Here is a 24,728-nt window from a genome sequence, read left to right on the forward strand (position 1 = left end):
TACACGTGTTTACCAAGGTCACAGCTCAGCAATGAACCAGATACCTCCTCATCCATCCCTTGAGGGTAGGAGAAATAAATGTTGGGTAAGAAACAACGCTGAGGACCTGATTTATAAAAGCAAAAAGGACAATCTGTCTTGTGGCAGGGAAGACCTGCCTCATGCCCAGGGTAACTGGAGACGCACAGGACCCCGACTGCATTGGGGATTGCAGATCTGTGTACACGGGGGCTGCCAGCATTTATACCCTCTGCTTTTTGAGTCAGAAGCTGGTTCTGTCCCATCACTTTGGCAACTCGGCATGGCCAGTGGCTAAAGGTCTTCCTAGGATCCAGTACAGTTGTGGGCAAGATGGAGCACCCTGGCATTTTCAACATGAAAAGCAACAAGGCTGGAATATGCTCAACCTCTTGGTTCACCCTGTGACGTTGGGCAGGAGCCAGATCCTTCCATCACAGGCAGGGCAGCTGTAGAAGAGCATCAGGCAGCCTCTCAGAACCCCAGGAACACTGAGGTCCCCTTGGAGGCAGGGAGTCCAGCACTCTTGGTCCCTCCAGCCCAGAAGCCGCATGTGTACTTGATGCCAGGAACAGAAACACGTGTATGGGCAGATGGCCTCCCTGAAAGCATCTCCTGCTTGGGAAATGACAGCAGAGCCTCACAGGACAAGGGGTCCCGCAGGGAAATACGGAGCAGCTGAGAATGGAAAGAACAGCTAGGCTCCTAGGCAGGTATTCAGGGCAAGAGGCAGAGGTTCCCATCTCAGAGCTCACCACTGACAAACCATAACAGCAAAAAGGCCAACAGCTTGAACTTCAACACCATTGAGAACAGCTACCCAGCCCCAAGACTGGGACGGCAGGTGCAATCAAAGGCTCCGCCAATACGGCCCAAGGATCCCCTCAGAAGCTGCTGGTAAAGTCCAGAAATATGAGGACTTCTTTGGCCGCAAAGAGGCTCGGTCAAGATAAAGTCTACAGGACAGAGGTGAGAACAGGGTCAGGGTGAGCCAGAGAGACAGGAAGGCATCAGCCAGACTTAGGTCTCTCTTAGGTCTCCTTCTCCATTTCTCCCCACACTCTGTGGATTCACACCGCTGCTAGGAGAATACCTGGGATTTCTGACATTCAAAAGGCGCCTTAGTATTAGCGTGCGCTGTATGTCATTGTATGGCGCATTGGTCACAACGACAAAAACTGAAGCTCAGAGTCTCTGGTGGAAAACACAAAGCACCTTCAGAAGACCTGCTCAGCCTGCACGTTCTGCAAAGAAACTGGTGCCAAGAGCCCTCCTGAGACGCAAGTGCTTGCGAGTGGCGAGTGCTAGGCGGCGCAGGAAGGTACCATTTCCAAGCTAGGTGAAAACTCAAATCAAGAGTCCTGGGGTCCTTCCTGGCGCACGCTTGGCGTAAAGGTTAAGAACAGTGCTTGTGAAACTCCCAAAGAAACGCAGCGGGCTGATTGGGTTTCCACCATTATGTTGTTGACAGCAAGCAGGAGACTGGTAGTCAGGGAAGAATGACAGTTTGGGGATTCGTATGATGACAATTAGCCAAGTTCTGCTCTGCTTTTCTCTTTACAAAGAAAACTTCCCTTCTCTTTGCTCTTGGAATGCCATGTTAGAAGAGAGACATTTCCATGGCAACCACATACACATTTAGTGATGTGTCACTAAATTTGTGAGTGCACAAAGGCACATTAGGAGACTTTCTGAATGTGGCAAGAGAAATAGATTTTCATAATTGAATGTTGCCCTCAAGTAGAGTTTACCATTTGCTGAAAGCTGAGGCTGCAGCCAGAGATGCTAACTCTGCCTCGTCAGAATCGAGGCTTGACCCCAAAACCTCAGCTTTAGATGAGGGCTGTCTCTTTGAGAGGCTGCTGCCCAGAAAGGGGCCTACACAGATGGGGCACAGAGCTGGGGGGCCAGGATGGCCTGGGCAGAGGCAGGGAAAACAGATCCATCTCACTCTTGACGAGAGCCTGAAGAGAGGGAGAGCTACCTGCATGAGCACCAGACACCACCCTGATCCCTCCCCAGCACCTCATGACCCCTAGACTATCATTTGTTCTACCAAAGAGAATACAGGAAAAGATTAGCACCAGTATCAGACAGCTTCCCTAAGAAGAACAAACTAAAAAGAATGCTGAAATCTAGAGCCAGAAGTCCCAGGTGGGTGTCCTAGTTCTGTCTCTTCCTAATCATGGAAATTCGAAAACCATTCTTTTTCTAAACCTCCATTTGTACATGGGGAATATGCTTCCTGATTACCAAATGCTTCAAGGAGGCAGCGGATGCAGAAGCATCACTACTAAACTGTAATGCTGATAAACTATAGCACTGTTTATAAGGTGGCACTGGCTTGGCCCACGTACCCCTAAGGGGACCTCTGCCAGATGCAGCCTCGGCTGCCAAAGCATGGCTATGTAGAAGGGGCCACCCCAACTCTGTTTGTGCCCATTGGGGCTGCTGTGGATTTATGGTGGCCTGACTCCAAGTCTCTCCAGGAGCTGGTACAGCAAGGGTGAGAGTACAGCCCTGCAACACCTCCCCAGCCCCAGAGGCTCTGATGTTGGCCTTTCTGATCCTCCCTGGCCGCACACCTACCCTAGGGTCCTAAGCCAGTCAGTACAGCAGCCAGAAGGGCTCAAATATTCAATTCTACCTACCTGCCACCCCTCCCCCAACCTCCTTATTCTCTCCATTACTCCTTCCCACTCAAACTAGACCCTGGCCTCCGTGTTTCAAGGAAAGAGAAGCCACCACTGGAAAGCAAACAAGAGAAGCTAAATTTTGCCTTTTGAGTTTCCAAGGGCCTGGGTCCTGGCAATGAGACGTTTTCAAGAATAGTTTTGACCGCATGTGATTCACTTCACATGCTTGATTCAGAACTCAACCCCAGATGCCTCTGCCTTAGGAGAGCAGCATTGCTTCAGGGTAAGAGACAGCACCTCCATACTGGAGCCCAGTGAAGTGCCCCTTTCCCCCATCACAGCACTCCTTTCCTGCCACCCTCACCTCCCCACCATCAGCCTAATCTATGAGCTGGGCTTGGGCCTGCCTCCTTGTTCTACTTGTAACCTGCCCTCCCTGAGGTGAGGACACACTCTGCCACCATCCCAGGCTCAGGGTCTAACACTTTCCACTCACAGACACCACCTGGATCAGCCCTCCTGAGCCCACCACGTGGCCCTTCCACTGCCCACGGCACTGCCCTGTACCCTTCCCATCACACGCGTCCACCACACTGGAGAGGTTCAACCACCACTGAGGGCCAGGCCCTGGCCTGCCCAGCTGCCCTTGTGAACTCTGTCCCAGTTCCCAGGGCCTGCGGCCCCTCCCTGCTCACTTCTGACGCCCTGGTCCCAGCTCCCCTACACTGAGGCTCACCCCAGATAACTACTTTGGTTTATGCCAGAGGGGCTGGCACACTTGGCTCCAGAAGTCACCACCTCCCCTCATACGGCTGATGAGAACACAAACATTTCCACAGTTTTCTGCTGTGGAAAACTGGCGATTCCTCAATAAGTTAAACATAGAATTATCATATACCCAGTATTCCACTCTTAAAAGGACTGAAGACATATGTTCACCCAAAGATAGTACATGAATGTTCATAGCAGCATTATTCATAATAGCCAAAAGGTAGAAGTAACCCAAATGGCCGTCAACAGGTGAATGGATAAACACTATGCGGTATATCCATTCAAGGGACTATTATTCAGACAGAAAAAGAAATAAAATTGACACATGCTGCAACATGGAAGAGCCTTGAAAACATCATAAAGGCCACATATTGTGTGACTCCATTTATGTAAAAGATCCAGAATAGAAAAATGCCTAGAAACAGAAAGCAGCTTGGTGGTTGCCAGGGGCTGAGGTGGGGGTGGGAGACGGGACACGGCTGCTCGGTGGGTATAGGGTTTCCACTTGGGGGGATGAAAAAGTTCCAGAATGAGATAGTGGTGATGATCACACAACACTGCGAATGCACGTAATGCTTCGGAATTGTACGCTTTAAAACGGTTAAAATGATACATGTGGGCTTCCCTGGTGGCGCAGTGGTTGAGAGTGTGCCTGCTAATGCAGGGGACGTGGGTTCGAGCCCTGGTCTGGGAAGATCCCACATGCCACGGAGCAACTGGGCCCGTGAGCCACAACTACTGAGCCTGTGCGTGTGGAGCCTGTGCTCCGCAACAAGAGAGGCCGCGGCGGTGAGAGGCCCGCGCACCGCGATGAAGGGTGGTCCCCGCTTGCTACAACTAGAGAAAGCCCTCGCGCAGAAACGAAGACCCCAACACAGCCAAAAATTTTTAAAAATAAATTAATTAATTAAAAGAAGGTTCAAAATTTAAAAAAAAAGATAAATGTTATGCGTATTCTACCTGTAATTAAAAAAAACAGTCACCACCTCACAGAGCAGTGCATGCAGTTCCTTGGTGCCCCGAGCAGCCTCTGCAGCCTTGCTAAGGCTTTGGGGTCTCCGGAGCTCCAGGACTGGAGAGGGGGTGCTGGCTTGGGCCCCCCAGGGGGCAGCACTGCAAATGTGCACAGAGTCAGGGAGTTGGACACTTTCACCTTAGCTGGTGGGGCTGCTACAACCAACATAAACACTCTATGAGGACAGGCACAGACGAAGGAACAGGAACTCACTTCAGCTTTCAGAGCCTCTCTGAGGAGGCTGAACAACCCAACCCAGGCTGCTGCTGAAAACACGGTGACCATGAGGGAGAAAGACATCACACACCTTTCAGCCCTGCGGCGATAACTATAAACCTGCATTAACCAGCACTGGCCGCGTCGCACCTGTTATCCCAGGAGGATGAGCAGACCTAAATATTCAGACTGTAAGATGCTCAAACCACCATAGGAAAAGTCAGAATGATTTGGCCAAGGCGGAAAAAGCCAGGACTGCCAGGTTGCAACCAGACAGGGACTGCTTTGAACCAGAGCTTTCAGGATTTCTTCTAGATGTACAGTCCAGCCTATTTTCAATCCCAGGCTGAGGCCAGGACACAGGGTACCTTATGCAGCACTGGTGGGGCTCAGCTCTCAGGAGAAAGTCTGGAAGGGTGGCCTGGGTGAGAATGCCACTTAGACATGCCTTGGATGGCAGTTTCAGCAGGGACTTTGCCAAATGACCCTCCCTTTAGTGGTCAGGGGCTTCGTTTCAAGAGAACACTCCCATTGGAGCAGAGATGCTGGCCACAAGCTGAGAAGAACGTGGTGGGATCTGGTCACCGCTTATGGTCACAGGGAAAAGACAAAATGCATTGTCACCACTCCACAATGTCTTCCTTTCCTCCACAGCAGTGAAGATTAAACCGTGCCTCCTCCCCCAACACGTGGCCTCCTCCTTCGCTGAGGAAGGAGCCGGCCTGTGAACCTTTAGTGTGTGGTCAGGCCGGAGGATGCACACACCCTATTTCTAGAAATGAGATGAAGGAAGGGCTCCCCATGTCCTGCTACAAGGCTGAGCTCACTCAGCATCAGGCCGGGAAAGAGTCACACACCGTCCTCAGGTTGGCTCTTGGGCTCTCAATTGGAAATCAAAGAGCAGACAGCTCAGAACACCGGCTCTTTTTAGCAGAGGCCCTGATATACAATCAGAAGACAAAGGGGAGAGACAGACTCTCTAATCTTCGATGCCAGCAAGGAAGGAAAGCCAAGGGGTCTGTGACCAGTGAAGGCAGTGCTCTGAAGCCAGGAGGTGGTTGAAGAAGAGAGGAAACTAAAGGCAGGCCGCTCAGGAGAGGGCACCGGGCTGCAAGCCCACACCAGCCCAGGAGCTGCGTACAGGGCTCGGCGGGCAGCCAGGCGTGGCAGAACCATTGGTGAAAGGAAAAAGGAAGCTCTCTTGGTCCCTCGGCCACCTGCCTCTATCTGCTCCCCAAATCTCCGTTCCTTCTCTAAAACACTTATGCTCCTGAAGGCTCTGACCCCTGCGCCTCTCTGGCCAGGCTTTCCTCGAATGGCTTTGCGCTCAAGTCTTCAGCCCCCAGCACGCCATTCTAAATCCGCATCTCCTGTGCCATCACCCCAAACAGTCCCAAACCAGTATTTCCAACCACGTGGATTTCAAAGTCATATCATTTTTATTGTGTCTGGAATTCAACTCATCTCCCCCTTCCAGGATTTCTCACTGTCCCCACTTCCTGATGTCCCCATTGACCCCAGGTAGAAACCTTGGCCATTCCAAACTTCGCCTTCCACATCCACACCTGGAACACCCCCCCAGATGCAGCACGTGGAGCCTCTTGCTCTCCGAGGAGCCCACTACGCCTGGTATTCTCCACATTTGCCTGAAACACCAACCTTTCCCCCAAGCTTACCTCAAGTTGATGTGACTCCCAGCCCTTTGTTCACCCCTTGATTTGGGCACCTCCATGGTGCTACAATTATGTACACACACACACACCTGTCACACCCTGCCTAGATGTGGTACTCAGGAGACAGAAGCCTCATCTTTGCATCCTCAGCATCTAGGGCATTGCCTGGCAGGCGGTGAGAACAAGGTGAGCTCTCTGGAAAAGTTGAGCTGGAATAAAACACACAAGCAGCAAGTAGTTAATATTCCTCTTGCTGTGTATCAGCTCAACTACATTATTTCGTAAGGTCTGGTTTGGACCTGTTTGACAACTAGATTTCCAACATGAATCTGCTCTGCAACTCCAGCAGTCACATGAAGGTGGTTTCTAGAACAAAAATGATGGGGGAAAAAAACAGCAGCTATAAGGAGGAAGGACTGAGGATTGTATCAAGAGAAAATGAAGGGAGAGGAAGTTGGGCCCAGGAAAGCCCCAGACCCTCTCCAAACTAAGGAATGGCATCCACCTGGGAGGGCCGGAAGAGAGGGACCCATGCAGAAATGCCTCAGCATCTAATTAAACGTTTTAGACTCTACTGCACACGAGAAAGAAAACTACGTCCCCCACGGAACCCTGATAAATGAGTCGTTTCCAACCAATCTATCACCATGGCATCTGGGCACCTCAGGAAGATGAAAATAAGACCAATACATAAATGAAAACCAAAATACAAACAATCGTCTCCCCGCACAGGCCTCCAGGAAGCCACAGCTACAGCCATCTGCCAAGTTCCACCCTTGTCACTGTTTCCTGCAGCCAGAGGCCTCTGAGTAAGCATGGTTTAACGTAAGGTTTAGCAATAGAAGGAAATTTCTTCTCTGAAGTTTGCCTCTCCATTAATGCTCCTACACTAAATGTCTATTGCTTGAAGCTGGAATGAAATGAGTTTGGCATGAATAGGACTTGTTCTATATGCCATGTCAGCCAAACAATTTGCTAGAAATAGTTGGGGCAGACTGACGAAAGATTGCAACTTGACACAGGTTGAGAATTCAAAGGTTTTTTGCATGGAAACAGAGCTCTCGGTGGGGCGGGGGGGGGGGGGACCGTCACTAAGCCGTGGGAAGGATACTCACACTCATCTATGGCACAGTCTCACCTCCTGCAGCTTCCACGCGGAGGTGGCCTGGGTAGATTTGATCTGATCCACCCAGAACAGCAATGCTCAGGTTCAGTAACATCCAGCACCTGGCAAGGCAGGGATGCTACGAAATTGCAGCATTGCTGCCTGAGTCTGAACACCTGGGACTGGGTTCAGTTCTTTCACTTCTTCAATATCTGTTGCCTGAGCATCTGTTACTTGATTTTAGGGCCCAAGCAGCAATGTGAAAGGCTACTCTGTTAACTGGAAAGGGGCAGAGGCAGCCATAGGAGGGAGGTTGATGGCCTTTTGGGAAATCAACTTCTGGACAAGCAAATATTTTCATTCCAGATGTTTATGTTCTGCCTGCTTCCCCCAAAATATCTAGGTGGGACAGGCAAATATTTATGCAGCTAACCAATGCTTCCCTTCCTCCATGCATCCGTATGTAGTGGGAAGTGATTCTGACGCATGACACTATCAAGCTATAAAATTCCTTAAAGCCAGAGACTCATCTCTACTTTTCCTTTAGCTCACATAGCTTTCAGTGTATAACTGAGACTCAATAGATAGTGTTTCCAAGATTTTTTCTTAAAATTTTAATAAACGTATGACTTCTCTTGATGTTAACGTTATATGTTCTTAACACTGGAAAACTGTTTTAATTGAGTCTTTTCTCTAGCTCATTTTTTTTTTCTTACCTGATCCTGGTCTAGGTCTTAGTAAATATAGAAAATTTCCAACCTCTTCCAAAAGTGGGTAAAAGGGAAATATAGCCAGAAAGGAGATACAGCTTCGGTGAAGACAAAACTGCAGCAGGCGAGTTCTAAAGCATAGCTGTACATTAGAATCATCTGGGAAGTGTTTAAAAATCCCAACGCTCAGGCTGTACTCCTGACCAATTAAATCAGAACCTCTGGGATAGGAACTCAGGCATCAGTATTTACTAAGTTCCCCCGGGTGATTCCAGACTGCACTCAAGGTTAGAATCCCTGTTCTAAAGATTCATGAGACCAGTTCTTTTGAACGTCTACCAAGACTATGACAATTTCTACGTTATTTCATCCCAAAGTGAAAACTCTTCTTCTAAATTGTCACCCTTGAGCCCTCAGATAACATAACAGAAAGAACGTCAACCAAAGAGTCAGGAGAGGAGGTCTGAGTCAGTGCATCACCATTTAAATTGGCGGGGCCTGGAGTTGGTCACTGCCTTTGCAGGGTGTGCATTATCTGAGCTATAAAATGGGATTATGGTCCACGCCGTGTACGCCACAAGGCTGTTGTGGGGATCAGCTAAACTCTTAACGGGACGCTAGGGCTCTACTAAGAATACACACAAGGAATCTCTGATTTGATCGGTCCACGAGGGGATAGGTATTAGCCCAGTCCAGGCCCCACTGCCCTCCAAGCAGGCCCCCTGGAAATTCTCCCTGGGAGAATTTAAAAGACAATGGATGGTACAGGGGCCAGAGAGTCAGAAACCTCTTTTCTAACATGCAAGAAAACTTCAATTCCAGGGCTGACAAACCAGAATTCTGCTCCCACTGGGCCAAGTTTAAGAGCCCTTTACTCAGAGCACAGAGAATCTAATTATGCCTTAATCGAATCCAGTGCCTAATCACAGAAAATGTCTAATGTTGTTTGTCTCCCTCAGTCCCGTCTGGATGGACACCACTCTGCTACCATTCTTAGTTACTCAAGGATCAATAATCAGACACAGAGCTCCTACCATGATCATAGGGTGGCTATTACACAAGACCACCTCTGAGACTACATCAGTGTGAAGTCTCTGCCCTTTACGTAGTCATACACCCCAAAAGGCCTGTATCTGAAACTGCTAGAGAAGTCTCTAAACTGAGCTATTTTTCTGTCAAAACATGAACCTTTCTCTATAAAGGGTTTCCTTATACTCTAAAGGAGCAAAATTGATTATATTTATTGGTTGTTCTCTAAAAGGTCCAGTTCTGAAAGCAAGAAACTCAAGTCTTCTTTTCCCACTGATCCTGATAATTAAAAACCAAGGCTACTCCAGAGCTCTGTAAGGTATGTGACAGACATGGAGAATGGCTTCTGGGAGAGTTGGAAAGGAGGAAGATTTGCTGATTTACATCAAGAACACAAGTACAGAAAAACAAAAAAGGTGCCAAAATGTCTTCCCAGGAGATCAGCATTTACTCGGCAAAGTTTAGGTTTGACCTCTTAAAAGCTCATTCCAGGAATGAAAATGGGGGAGAGAGATCTTAAATAAGAGATTTGTAACTTTAATTCAACACTCCCACCCACCCCAAGTGACACAAGTGAAATTAAAGGCAGCCTTTGCAATGAAACACTACATTTACTTCGTATTGAACTTTCCTGAGTGAGGGAAGATAGGCGATCAGATCCCACAGAATAGTCCTTGGAAATCCTTCAGCCATATATATTTAGCTTCCGTCTGACCAGTAATCAGCAATTTGGACTATACAAATAGTTTTTTTTTTAATGTGGGGATTTACAAACAAAGTTTTAAAAAGTAATCATTACACTTAAGGTAGGGAGACCAGAGAAAATATTTGACAGATTAAAAAATCCTGAAAGCCGCACTAATGGAGACTGCTGGAACATCACAGATATCAGCAAATATTTCTTCTAACACCTAAAAGCAGATGAGCAAAAAATGCACAAATAGTTTAAGATGACATCAACCAGAAATTAAGATACCTTTGAGAATTACTGTATCTATTCAGGATATAATTTCAACAAAAAATTATATTTCATGCATCCAATACCAATTACCAAAAATAAATAGGAATCTTTAAATATCTAATCTATACCAAAATATACACAGTAAAGTTTGTGCACTTGATTCAGGAGTCTTCAGAGACTTACTCAAGGTCTACTTATTTGTACTTTATATATAATGCTAACAAGCTAGACTGAATGGTCTCCTAGCCATCTGCAGGTTAGAAAATAGCAAAATAGGAAGAGTAGCGAACAAAGCAGCCAGAGGTGGGTATCCTGACAGCCAAAAGAAGTGACAGCTGACAGCCTAACAGAAAGAGGGGAGAAAAACTGCTTAAAAGCGGATGAATCTAGAATCTCAAAAAAGTAGCATTCACAATGTTTGGCATAACATTTTTACAAATGACTAGTGTTACATGAAGTTGTAGGAAAATGTGACCCATAACCACGAGAGAAAACAGTCAACAGGGACAGACCCAATGATGACAAAGATGTTGGCAAAAAAAGACTTTTTGAAAAGCTATTACAAATACGCCTTAGGACTTAAAAGAAAATCTGGAAACAATGCGTGAACAGATGTGAAACATTGGAGAGCCCAAAACAATGAAAAAGGCCCAAATGGAAATTCTAGAAGTAAAAAAATACCTGAAAATTAAAAATTCACTGGGTGGGCTTAACAACAGATTAGATATTACAGAAGAAAAGTTCAGTGAAATTGAAGATGGGTTAATATAAATTATCCACACCAAAGCACAGAGATAAAGGCTGAAAAGAAAATGAACACAGACTTAGTGACTTCTAGGAAAATATCAAGCAAATTAACTTATATGTAAGTTGAGTTCTAGAAGAAAGACAGATTAGGGTAGGAAAAATATTGAAAAAATATGGGCCAAAATTTTTCCAAACTTGAAGAAAAATATCAACCTATAGACACAAGAATCTCAACAAGCCCCAAGAAGGATAAACAATCACATCCACATTTAGGCACAGCATAGTCAAATGACTTAAAAATAAAGAGAGAATCTTAATAGCATCCAACGGGAAGGGAAAGACATTACGTGCAGGGGAATATACTCTAATCTCTTATCAGAAACAACGCAAGTTACAAGACAATGGGTCTTTCATGTAAAGAAAGTGAGGAAAAGTCAACTTAAAATTCTGTATCAAGCAAAAATACCCTTTTAAAAGGAGGGCAAAATAGAGACACTTTCAGAAAACAAAAGCTGCAAGCATTTGTCACCAGTAGACCTACACTAAAAGAAATGTTCAGAGGAATTCAATTTATAGGTTCAAGGCAAATCCAATCAGAATCCCAGCAGGATTTGTCATAGAAACTGACATGCTTATTCTCAAATGTAGGCAGAAATGCAAAGGACTTATAATAACTAAAGCCATTTTGAAAAAGAAGTTCAAAGTTGGAGAAATCATGCTACCTGTTTTTAAGACTTACTATAAAGCCCCAGCATCAAGTCAGTATGAATTGAAACAAGGACCTACTGTATAGCACAGGGAACTATACTCAATATCTTATAATAACCTGTAATGGAAAAGAATCTGAAAAAGGTTATATATATATCTGAATCACTTTGCTGTACACCTGAAACTAACACAACATTGTAAATCAACTATACTTCAATAAAAAACTTAAAAAAACCAAAAAACCCCCAGGAAACAAATAGCAAGACGATTGGCTTATTACTCAGCCATAAAAAAGAACAAAATAATGCCATTTGCAGCAACATGGATGGACCTAGAGATTGTCATACTAAGTGAAGTCAGACACAGAAAGACAAATATCATATGATATCACTTATATGTGGAATCTAAAAAAAGGGTACAAATGAACTTATTTACAAAACAGGAGTAGAGTCACAGATCTAGAAAACAAACTTATGCGTATCAGGGGATAAGGTGTGGGGGCGGCAGATAAATTGGGAGATTGGGATTAACATATACACACTACTATATACAAAATAGATAACTAATAAGAACCTACTGTATAGCACAGGGAACTCTACTCAATACTCTATAATGGCCTATATGGGAAAAGAATCTAAAAGAAGAGTGGAAATATGTATATGTATAACTGATTCACTTTGCTGTACACCTGACAGTAACACAACATTGTAAATCAACTATACTCCAATAAAATATTTTTAATTAAAAAAATAAAAAATTAATGATACAAAAAAATGAACGAGAACTCTAAAAAAAAACACAGTTAGCTCAAACACACTCATACTAATAATTACACCAAAAAAAAATAGTATGAATTGGCATAAAGACAAATCAATAGAACAGAAGTGTCCAGAAATACAGCTACATACATATAGTAAATTAAGCTAACATGGCATCAAAGCAATTCAATGGGGAAAAGAAAGCTTTTTCAACAAATGGTGCTAAAAAACTGGATATTTAAATGAAAATAAAGAACCTCAACCCCTACCTCACACCATATACAAAAATTAATTTGAAGCAGATGAGAGACCTAAATGTAAAAACTAAAATGATAAAGCTTCTGGAATTAAAAGGATACTATCTTCATGACCTTGGGGTAGACAAAGAATTCTTTATTTAAAGTACACACAAAAGCGCTAACCATAAAAGAAAACATTGATACACTGGACTTCATCAAAATTTAAAACTTCTGCTCTTTGACTGACACTATTAAGAAAATGAAAAGACAAACCATAGAGTATGAGTATATACATCTGACAAAGGACATATCCAAAATGAGCAAAGGATTTCTAAAATTCAATAAGATAATAAACACTCAATTTTTTTTAATTTAAAAAAGGGGGGCAAAAGATCTGAACACAGACTTAAAAGAAAGATAAAGAAATGGCAGATAAACATATGAAAAGATGTTCAATATCAATAGTTAAAAGGGAAACAAAAATTAAAACCACAACTAAGGGGACTTCCCTGGTGGCACAGTGGTTAAGAAGCTGCCTGCCAATGGAGGGGGCACGGGTTCAAGCCCTGGTCCAGGAAGATCCCACATGCCGCAGAGCAACTAAGCCTGTGCACCACAACTACTGAGCCTGCACGCCACAACTACTGAGCCTGTGTGCCACAACTACTGAAGCCCATGCACCTAGAGCCCATGCTCCACAACAAGAGAAGCCCATGCACCACAACGAAGAGTAACCCCTGCTTGCCACAACTAGAGAAAGCCTGCATGCAGCAACGAAGACCCAGCACAGCCAAAACTAAAAATTAATTAATTAATTTTTAAAAACCACACACACACAATTAAGGGACTTCCATGGTGGTCCAGTGGGTAAGACTCTACGTTCCCAATGCAGGGGTTCTGGATTCGATCCCTGGTCAGGGAACTAGATCCTGCATGCATGTCGCGACTAAGAGTCTGCATGCCGCAACTAAGAAGTCCTCATGCCACAACTAAAGATCCTGCACGCCACAATGAAGATCCGGCATGCCGCAACTAAGACCCAGCCCAGCCAAAATAAATGAATGAATAAATATTTTTTTAAAAACACCACAATTAAATATCACTACACATCAAATATCATGGCTAAACCTAAAAATGTGGACAATACCAAGTGTTGATGGAAATGCAGAACTCTCAACACTTTGCTGGTGGGTCTAACTACTTGGGAAAAGTGTTTCCAGTTTCTTATAAAGTTAAACATACATTTACTCTATGAGCCAGCAATTATACTCCTAGATATTGACACAAAAGAAATGAAAATATACCTACATAAAGAATTGTGCATAAAATGTTCATAACAGCTTGATAGCCAAACACTGGAAACAACCAAAAAGTCCAACCACAGGTGAATGGATAAACAAATTGTGGGATATTCATACAACAGAATACATCTCAACAATGAAAAGGAATGAAACACTGATACACACAACATGAATGAATTTCAAAAACATTAGCCTCAGTGAAAGAAGTTTTGAGCAGAATAGCATATATTGTACTACTCCATTTAGTTGAAGTTCTAGAACAGGTGAAACTAATCTCTGGCAATAAATCAAAACAGTGGTCGGGGATGGATGATGGGAGACTGCTTGGGAAGGAGCAGAGGGAACTTTCTCAGATGATGGGAATGTTCTATATCTTCATAGGGGTGTGGTTTATACGGTTTTCTGCAATTGAGCAAACTTTGTATTTAAAATCTGTGCATTTCCCTATATGTAAGTTATACTGAAATAAATAGGTAGCACCTGCATCACAGGGTTGTTGTAAAAAAAATAAGATGAGAACACAAAACACAGTCTTTGAGAGGCCGGCAGTCTTACCTAAATGACTCATCAGGCCCTATGGGACATGCTGTATTGCACAGTGGATTTTATGGTGACCCCAAGTCATGGCAGAGGTGGAACGAGGGGAGAAGAATATACTATTATTCAGCCACTGAAAATGGTTGTTATTTAGTGAAAGGTATTTGCCTAGAAGTTTCGCCTGTAGAGCAGCTGACTCCCAGAGCATGCCAGGTGAAAGCATAATTATTGCTTATCTATTTAGGACACTAATCAATACGCCCAAGTTTCTTCTGTAAAAGTTACCACTCTGGTACTGCACTAAAACAGATGGACAACCTCCCTAGTCTTAGCCTTTAATTAATGAAAATTCAGAGTTAAGAGACATACTCAGACCCCCTTGTGAGTAAGAGCTGTTCTGACCACCTGCCTATTGAGTTTGGAGAGCCCTCAACCCAAATCTTAGAAAACAGCCTTCTCAAGGGAAGAAATACCTACAACTGGACCACCACACTGAGGCCACAGACTGCAGCTATGGTCTCCGTGGCTTCAGTTCTCTTTGGGGATGGAGACACCAAAAAACAGGTCTGACAGCGATCTCAGCCACACCCTGCATTTAAGAGAAACAAAACCATACTGCCTTGGCTACTAACTAGCCCCCAGAGCCTAGTGGGGGTGAAAGAGGGAAGGGGAGTGGGACTGAGGTCCTTGAGTCCTCAGAAGTCCTTAAGGAATCTCCAGTTTTTTTCTTACCATCATCTGCCATGAGAATACAGAGCTTAAAAAGTCTGTTGTTTTCCCCAAATTATGCAAATACTTGTGCATAAGGCCTTGGCCCCAGGTTAGTGGGAAATCAAGAACCAGAGCTTATTTGAATGAGGGTGGTCTTTTTGGACTGCAGATGCACAGAACTGGAATAATAATAATCCTCGGTTCATGACATTCATCCCTGCTCCAAGTATGGCCCCTCTTTTAAAGTTAATGTAATAAATGCCCATTATGCTCTCCTGAATCCTGTCCATAATACCCTTGTAAAGTCTTTCCTGACCTGGCTAAAGAAAGCAAGGCAGCGAGAGAATTTCCTGAAGTCTCCATCACCTCCCTTAGTGCAGACTTGACTTAGGATGCAGACTCAGGCACCTTCCCCACGCCAGAGACAGTACCCACAGGCTCGTTGCCCACCTAGATTACCAAACAGCTTCCCTGCGTGGGGCTTTCCAATCTGCGAGCCTGATTTATTTTCTTCAGTAAGAGAAAAGACGTAAGTCCTTTGAGCAAAGTATGCCTGATATATATCACAATATTTATTTTTTGGTGGAGTAATGGATCAGTCTTCGGGAAAAGCTAGAGAAAAGGCATTTCTTGAGCTCAGATGTAAATCAGTCACTCTGAAAACTGCAGGGTAATCTATGTTCTTACCCGCCCTGCTAACTACAGTGTGAAATAAGCAGCTGACTTTTAAAAGTCATTGTACTATTTGTTTCTGAAGCTAACACTAAAGACAGAGTTAAGGATGTGAGGCCTGAGAAGCAATTGCTCTTGGAATGCCTGCACCAAGTCCCTAAAATTATGGTGCAGCTCACAATGAAAGCAGAGATCCACCCAACCTGTGGGTATTAAGTCATACACCTGGTGGGGACAAGGTCTAAGCTTTGGTCTACTTGCAGTGCTCAGTTCTAAGGAAGAAGAATGAAGTGTATAGCTGGGCTTATGATGTAAGGGTCTCCCAAGGGACCTGTCTGGTTACTATCGGGCAATCTTCCCGTCTATATTAAATGTATCATAGAGCAGGATGAGAGAGAAACTGAAGGACAAGGGGGAAAAATCTTCAGTGGATTTTCAACTGAAACAGAGCTCTTCGAAGGAAAGCTATTTAAATCTGAAAGCTATTTAAATGGCTATTTAAAGCTATTAAATCTGAAATCTATTTAAATCCTAATAATTAATTATATATAACTAATTAATTAATGCTCCTAATATTAATTATCCTGAACATCTCACAGCCTCAGATTCACATGCTACAAAGAACACAAAGCCTTTTAATTTTTCTACCTGTCCCTGGGACTAGCAGCGATAAATCAGATATACAGAGAAACCACACATGACTAACGAACCAGCCCGTTAATGGGGAGCAAAGACCATTTGCCAAGATGACTTATTCAGACATAGTCACACATCACAACGAGCAATATCCTGGAGGCTTAACACAGCAGACATGGAAGGCAAGAGCTGGGGCACTCCCTGCCAAGTCTCAGAGACTCCAGGGTGATTCGGGCATCCTCCAGATGCCTGCTATCCAGGCATGAAAGATTCTACTCACGGCTGCCACCTCTCCAGTCCCTTTAAGTTAGACTTGCACTTGGAAAATTACTGCAACTTCTAAAAGGCTTCTTGGGTCACAGAGCCAAGCCCCCAAACCTTGCTGTGGCCCCTACTCTACGACTCTTAGAATTCCATGTACCCTCAGGAAGAAGACCCAGCTTCTGCCACCAGTAACCTTACCTGTTAGTTTATAGATCTTTCCTGTAGCCACTCTGGGCTCCAACTAAGTATCTGGGCTCCAACTGAGTGTCATATCCTATTCTAGGTGCTTGGGCAGATCCGTAAACAAAACAGTAAACAGGTGGGAGCGAGGGAGAGAAAAGGCTCCCCTAAATGCCAGTCTCTTCATTTTACCACGAAAACTGAGGCCCAGTGATAAACAGGAATTTTCCCCTGAGACCAGGGTTGATGGCATGGCTAGGACTTGAACCCAGGCTGGACACTCAGGGCGACTGCCACATACAGTGGTGCATAAGGGCACTGGGCAGAGGGGACGGGGATGGGGGTAAAATTCAATCCACATTCTTCCTATGGGCTAGGGGCAGCCCCACTCCAGTGCTATGTTCTCACAGCCCTACTCTGCCCAATTCCCTTTAACAAAAGCTCCCTTCACTGAAGGGACAACTTCCAGATCAGCAACCAACCATCATTAGTAGGACACAAAGTAGTTTGAAACCTTTCACTGGGATGTAACCCTGACAAGCTATTCACTCCCAACTCTTGTCATGTGTGAGAAAAGTCTATTGAACTTGAAGAGAAACCCACCTATGACCAAGGTCCCCTAAAATAATTATCACAATAATTTCCTATATAATCATCAGATCTGAAAGGAAAGGCTGCTAGCAAGCCGTTTCTCATTCTCACCAGTCCCTTTACTCTCCATGATCCCAAGATGAGGACCTGTCACTGTTCAATCCTATCTCTAAAGTTCAATATGGGTGAGAGGAATACTTAACTTAATCAACTATGTGAATATCTACTCTTGACTAGGTGCTAGGGATACAACAGTGAACACCATCACCATCATCAACAACAACACAACATTTTCCCTTACTTCATGGAACTAAGACATGCCGAAAACAGAGCTGCGAAAAGCCCAGCTGCTATGGAGTCCCTGGCCAGACTGGCAGTCTACTTAGGGGCCAGGTCTGGAAGCAAGAGTTTGTGACCAGCCTCTTCCCCCCTCTCTCATTCCATTTTACAGAAGGAAAAATAAGGTGCAGGAAGGAGAGGAGGTGGCTTGTCCAAAGTCAGACAGTTGAGTTGAGACTCGAATCAATGTCCTCCGGGTTACCCTTTCCACCACACTGCCTCCTCCAAGGTTCCAAAATTGCGAACTGAGGAGAAAATGTTGGTTCTAGTGACAGATTGTTTCCTGATGTGTCTACACCCAGAACATGCAGCTTCAGCCCATCTTATCAGCAGAGACCTTGAGCCCATGTCCATCTCTCAAACTAGAATGTTCATAAGTATGCTTCATTGATCTAGAGCCCAAGTGTCCAGTCTTTGTTCACTCTCATTTATCACCCTCTCTGAATCTCTCTTGAAGTTTACTTTCGCTTTAAAAACCTCATCTTATAAGAACAGAGCCCTTTTTATCTGATGCTAGCTGTCCCTCTGCTCCTGGGGTCTAATCAATCCATGTCTGGAAAAAAACCAAGCCAGAGAGGAAAGCAACAGTCCCTTTTATGAAAACAGGCAGCTTTCTAAAATGATCTACCCATGGGCATGGCACAGATAGAAATTTAAATGAGAAGGAAATAAAGACATCCTCCAGCAATTGTCAACTGCATTCCTCATCAGGTGGGACACCAGGGAAGTTAACTCTGTGTTAACAGCTAAAACAAACACTCTGCCCCACATTTTTTCAGGTTGTTTGGGGACCGGGGGAGGTCCAAACTCAAGAAGCCTGAAGAGAAAATGGGCTTCAAAATATAATAGTGTATATAGTCCCGTCCCCTCCATTCTGAGGAGCTTAACGTCTTCAAGATAGTAAGAGGGGGCTCATTGAACAACTGCAGGTATAGACAAGCAGGCTTCCAGCTACTACCAGGGGTGTACAGCGATGCCAGATAGAAAGATCCAGACATCTGGCAGCCAACACAGACCTCCACCCATTGTGTTACTTTACATCCACCTGCAAAGAAGCGTCTCCACACCTCCCACCACCCCCAGCCTCTGCCCACAAGGGAGGTTCTCTTTGTATTGAGGGGCAGAACCTGGTCCCCCGCTAGACAGCCCACCCTCCTTCCCACATGGCTCCCAACCGCAGGCTCTCAGAAATGGGTCCCATATCTAGATGCAAATGCAGAAAGCACCTTTTGAAGAGGGCAGTAGGTAACTCTTAATCCTTTGGGGCATCCTTTTAAAGATCTGATGGCAGCTCTACACCCCGTGAAAAACTGCATGCATAGAGTTTAAACGTAATTTCACTGCGGGTTACTGCCCTCCAAGGAGGTCTGAAAGGGTTAATGTTTTCAGAGGCAGCTTTAGGAAAGGGAGCTGGGGTGGTTCAGGTGAGTATTCAACAACACGGCTCCTTAAACAGTGGGGGAGAAATGATGCCCCTTTCTTAGCTACTGCAAGTTCCAGGCTTCAATTAACCTTTGGGATTTCAACAAGGATTTGGAAACTGAGAGTGTGTGCTTGCACACGGGAAACAAGGACTCGTCTTTGTGGTTTCCTCTACTGACATCACAAAATGTCCAGTGATTGCTAGTTAAGATAGTCTCCACAGGGCTTAGCAAAGAAGGCTGAGTAACAACAGCAGAGATAAGTAGGGAGAGGTGGGCGCTGGGAGACAGGATACACTGGACAAGGAGAGGAGGACAGCTAAGCTCTCCACTGGCTCTGAGCAGGTCTGGACAGGGCAGGTCCTGACTCTTGCTGCCTGCTCTCCCTGGAAATCAGGGCAGACTTGCTGACCGCTCTGCAGCAAACCAAGAAGTCCAGGCAGAAGCAGTCCTTTCATTCTGGGTCCACGGGGATGGGGGGAGCATCCTCTCCTTTCTAGGGAGGAGACCCTGGCCCACTGCTTGCCCACAGCCCCCTCGTGGCCCGGGGGTGTCACTGCAGCCCCCTCTGCAGTGCTGGGCAAAAACCTTGCGCAGGCGGCTCCAACAGTAGGCAGCTCTAACAGGGACTGAGCAGAACATTTAGTTATCAGTGGTGGCTTGGCAACTGTCTTCAAGCCACGGTGAGGCTGCGTTTGCTTTTGGTTTCTTAAATTAAGACTAAGATTCAGACTCAAAGTGACCCTTCTAACCCCTCTCTGGTACAATCCCTACAGGGAACAAGTCCAAGACCTGCTACATTAAGCCAATAACCTCAGAGCTTCTGTAACATTACCACCGCCTTAGGGATCATTGCTCCTTGCATCACACGCAATTACGTACAGTTGTTCCAAAGCTCAATAGAAACAGTTAGCAAGAACGCACAACATCCTCTGGCTTGTAGGTTGCTGGCTAGACTGCAAAATACTTGCAGGTCACCAAATACCCCCCAAATCCTGGCTTTCCAGGTAGCAGATCCTAAAGGGGGTTGGGAGATGTCACAATTTAAAGACACACAGTGAGAAACAACATGGCTCTTGGCCCCTTCAAACAGAAAGGGTGTCCATTAATAAGCCTAACTAGCAACTCCACAAAAATCTTATTAACATCTCCACAAAGGGAGGGAGCAGGCCCCACCTGGGCTGAGGACTGGACTGGAAAGACCAGAGTCTGGGGGTGGGGGAAAGTTGGTCCAGTGGTTCAGCTACCATCGGGGGTGCGGATGATTAACTGAACCCGGTAGCGGAAAACTGTGCAGGCAGGAGTGAAGGTGGGAAGTTTGGGAGGAGGGAGGAGGGTATAGAGTGTGCCTGGAGGACCTAGAGTAGACCAGGGAGCCCGGGAGTGACTGGGCCCAGGGGAAATGGATGGAAGCACAAGAGGGTTTTTTCTTTTGTGCGGGGAGAAGAGTCCTTACCTCCTTGATTTTCTCCCGCTGGCTTTGAACTAGGCTCTGGGGCTCCTTACTCTTGTCGGCCCTAGTGCCCAGGACCGGGTGGCGGAGGCGGCTTCGGAAGGCGTTGAAGTCAAAGCTAGAGGAGATGCTTCCCTCCTGCGGTCTGAGGGCCGTGGCGCTGCTGCCCCGGGCCGCCGTGGCCTCCTCCCGCGGCCCGGTGGGGCGGGTGCGCCGCAGCCACCCTTTCCTGCGGCGGGGACTGGCTTGGCTCCTGGGGTCGTCCTCACCCGGGGCTGGAGCCGCGGGGGCCGGGTTCGGAGGCGACTCCTGCTCGCGGGTCAGGGGGTGGCCGGCGACTTGCGCCACTGCCTCCAGGCCGGGCTGCTGGGTCCGGGGGGCCAGGAAGAGGCGCTTGAGGCGAGAGGAGTTGGGCAGCAGGAACAGGGCCCCGAAGCACAGGGTGACGAGGCCGGAGAGGAAGAGAAGGAAGAGGAACTTCTGCGGCAGCCGCAGCCCCCACGGGGAGGCCGGGGCGAAGCCGGGCACTTTCCTCATGAGCATCGTTGCTGGACACGGGGCTGGGGCCAGTCAGATCCGGCCGGGCCCCTGAGGCCCTGGGAGTCCAGGCACTTGTCAGCAGGGGGCTCGGCGAGGGGAGGTCGTCGAGGGGCGCCGCCCGGGGTGGGGGCCCCTGAGAGTTTCGCCCTGCGGGGGCTGCTCCTGAAGTTCAGGGAGTTTGGAGCGAGTCCTCCCGCGCCGGGACGGGGGAGCAGCAGCCTCGGCGGGGCCCGGGCGAGCGAGGCGGTACGGCTCGGGGCCCGGGCCCGCAGGGGTCGACCGCGCGCCGCAGCCTTCCCTCCGGCCGCCGCGCGGCCCCTCCTCGCAGCGGCCGGAGCCCGCGGGGCCCGCGCTTTCCCGCGCTGCGGCGGCCGCCGGGGCCGTCACATGCCGTCCGCGGCGCCCAGGCTGTCGGCGCGGAGGGGCGCACGCAGGCCTCGTCCCCGCTCCGAGCCGCCCTCAGCCCCTCGGCCCAAAGTTTTAGCCTCAGAAGCAGTTTCCAGAGGGGGTCGGCTCCGGGGGAGAGGTGGCGGCGGGGCCGGCGTGTCAGCTGCGCTCCGAGAGCGCGCCGGCCCGGCCGGGTCGCGACAGTGCCGGGGCTTGGCTATAGGGACACGTCTACAACTTTGCTCCGCCGCAGAGCAGGCGCCGGGGAGAGAGGGCAGGCACTTCTGAGCTTGCGGAGCAGGGTCTTCCCGGGCCCCCGGGAGCGGAGGGATGCCGGGCCCCCTGTCTGGAGCCCGGCGCCTTTCGCGACCAACCGCGGCGGGGCGGCTGCAGCTGCGCCCGGGAGTGCGGGCTCCCGCCCAGCCAACTCGGTAGGGCTCCGGGTTCCTGCTGGGATCACCTGTTCCCGGTCCCCGCCGGCTCCGCGGAGCGCGCAGTCCCGGCTGCGCCTCCCCAGCCGCAGCTGGCGTCCTCACCGCGGCCGCTCCAGACGGGCCGCTGCCGCCGTAGACTGAGCCGCCGCGCCGCCGCCGCCGCTGCCGAGCCTGCGCCCCACCGGCGCGCACACCACCCGAACGCCCCCGCCGCTGCCGCGGCAGCTCGGGTTTTCACTGAGACAGCACCCGCGGCCCCGCCTCCCGCCGGGCCACGCCCTCGGGCCACGCCCACTGCGCGCCCCGTGGTCCACCTCCGCCGCGGCGCCGTAGCCAGGCCAATGGCCTCGCGGCTGGGGTAGGGAGTGCGGGGGCCAAAGCCCGGGTGGGGAGAGGAGCTGGGACTCCAAGCCACGCCCCCTCCCTCGAAGGGCCAGCGCCGCGCACACTCCCCCCCATCCCGCCAGCACCAATGGTCCAGCTGCGCGGGGTTGGCGGGGGTGGAGAGAGGAGCGAGGTCATTGGCTGCCTCGGAGGGATCCCCGTTGGGCCGCAGTCGTCCATTGGTTAGTGCCCAGCATTCGCTGGACTGGGAGCGACCGAGACGTCCCCCGTACCCCCAGCCCTCGCCGCTCCGGTTGTTGGTCCCCTAGAGGGGGCAGGAGATCCAGCTTGTCTGGAGGGCTCTGGCGGTCGTTCGGTAACCTCAATCACCCCTCAGTGCCAGTCCAGGATTGGCAGGGGGCGGGGGCCTGCCCAGGGGCCCCGAGAGCTTCCGCGGGAGCCGCGGTGGTGCTGCTGTGGCACGCTGTGAGGACGGGCTGGGCCTGGCTAAGGCAGTGTTTCCACTGCACCCCCCGCAGACCACAGCTCTGCCTTCCTTTGCCTACGGGCCCCAAACCAGGCCTGGGCCACTGGGTGGGGCAGGGAGGGATGCTAAGCACAGTGGTTTGAGTGCAAGGAAGGAGAAGGACCCTTGGTCGTGTGTGTAGAAGACCACACACAGCATGTGACTTGCGTACCCAGATGCCTGCGTGTTTATGTGCACATGTGTGCTTCTATGCGTAGCTCCAGATGCACTCAGAGACTGCATGTGGGTGTGTACCTGCACACAAACATACACTTAATTTAGGTATGTGATTATACCAAAGCACTTAATTTAAGTATAAGTGATTATACCAAAGCACATGTAATACATATTAGTACAAATATTGACATGTACACACATACCCACAGACACTCACACAACAGATAGGTCCAAACACACGTACACACTGCCAGGCGTATATTCCCAGACACAGATGTGTCTCGACCTCAAGGCCCTCACACTTTCCTCCTCAGACTCCAGTCTCTCTGTGCCTTCCCCTCCTATTAAACCCAAGGCAAAGAAACATTGTGCTGTGTGGGTCTTTCACGCAAAACACTTTATAGAGACAAATAACAGCAGAGGGAGAGACAAATTAAGAGGTGTAATAGGCAAGAGGGAAAATATCTGCTTTCAGCTGCAATTTAAAATGAAATGCAGCGTTGATGAGACAGAAAATACTGCAGGGAGGCCTTTCCGACAGAAGAAGCGGCCCAGACGGGCTCTCGTAAATCTTGCTTATTCCCTGAGGCCTGTTACCCTTGGCCGCTGGGACTCAGACATCCTTCTGCCTCTGGCCAGGCCACTGACAGCAGACCCTCCCCTGATGTTTAAATACCCTTGGCATGTAAATTTATTTCAATTGAGAATAAAAGATAGCTCTGGGTAACAGGTGCAAATATTTTGGTCACTGGCGATGACTAGTCCCTCCCAACCCCACAAGCACACCTGGCTTAAATGTAAAATTCTAATTCAGATGTTTCAGTCTCTCCTGAGTTTGATTGGCGGCACTCAGTTCCCTGAAGCCAGCTGTGAACATCAGAGACAAGCATGTGGTCCACTTGGGTGCAGGAGCCCAGAGACCTGGTCTGGCTTCTTCCAATCTCCAACGCCCAAGAATCTCCCTTCCGGAACCCACCTTGGGAAGGGGGAGGCTTGTCTTTGGAGAACTAGGCAGGAACCCAGCAGGCATTGGAGGCACCGCACATCATTCCACATGGAGAGTGTAGGGGAATCACTGTTCAGTCCCCTGAGAAGGGAGGACCCAGGAGAAGGGGAGGAAGGCAAGGCAGAGTCTCAGAAGGCTGTATCTGTTTGAACTGGATCCTCACTGTGATTGTGACACCTAGACCAGTCTCTGGATTGCTGGTAAGCCAGGGTAGAAAGTGAGGCCGCATCAGAATTCCACAGATTCAGCCTACAAAAACCAGAGCCCAGAGGGGACAACTCTATTTCAAACTGATGTCATGTTGGTGATTACACCAAGCTGGTGATACCATAACCTTTTATAATCTCCCTAGCAAGCTCACTGAAACTCTGGAGCTCCCATCCCACCCCCATACGCCTAACCCCCATAGACTTCACACACATTATGGCTCTTCTCTCACTGGATTTTTATTATTCATATACTGTCCCACAGCAAACTTAGATCCTCACGGCAGGGACCATGGCTCGTTCACTTCTCTAACTGCCCTAGGTCTTAACTACAATACCTCACATATGGGTGCTGTGTTTGTTGAGTAATGAATGAATAAATGTGGGAGTGGATGCCCATTTCACAGATGAGGAAACCAAGGCTCGGGGAAGGGAAT

The 24,728-nt window shown here is 48.0% G+C and overlaps 1 protein-coding gene across 1 annotated transcript in view; it reads right to left on the minus strand.

Moving 5' to 3' along the window:
* MAN1C1 (mannosidase alpha class 1C member 1) overlaps positions 1-21,234 on the minus strand; it is a gene marked incomplete at both ends in the record, with an annotated part of 130,867 nt that extends 109,633 nt beyond the window's left edge. Inside the window, one exon of the mRNA XM_082832541.1 lies at positions 20,695-21,234. Coding sequence (XP_082688667.1) covers positions 20,695-21,234 — 540 coding nt within the window. The remainder of the gene's footprint in view (positions 1-20,694) is intronic.
* Between the last annotated feature and the right edge of the window lie 3,494 nt (positions 21,235-24,728).

The sequence above is a fragment of the Leucopleurus acutus genome (assembly GCF_964270905.1).
Source record: "Leucopleurus acutus genome assembly, chromosome: 2".
NCBI classification, from domain to species: domain Eukaryota; kingdom Metazoa; phylum Chordata; class Mammalia; order Artiodactyla; family Delphinidae; genus Leucopleurus; species Leucopleurus acutus.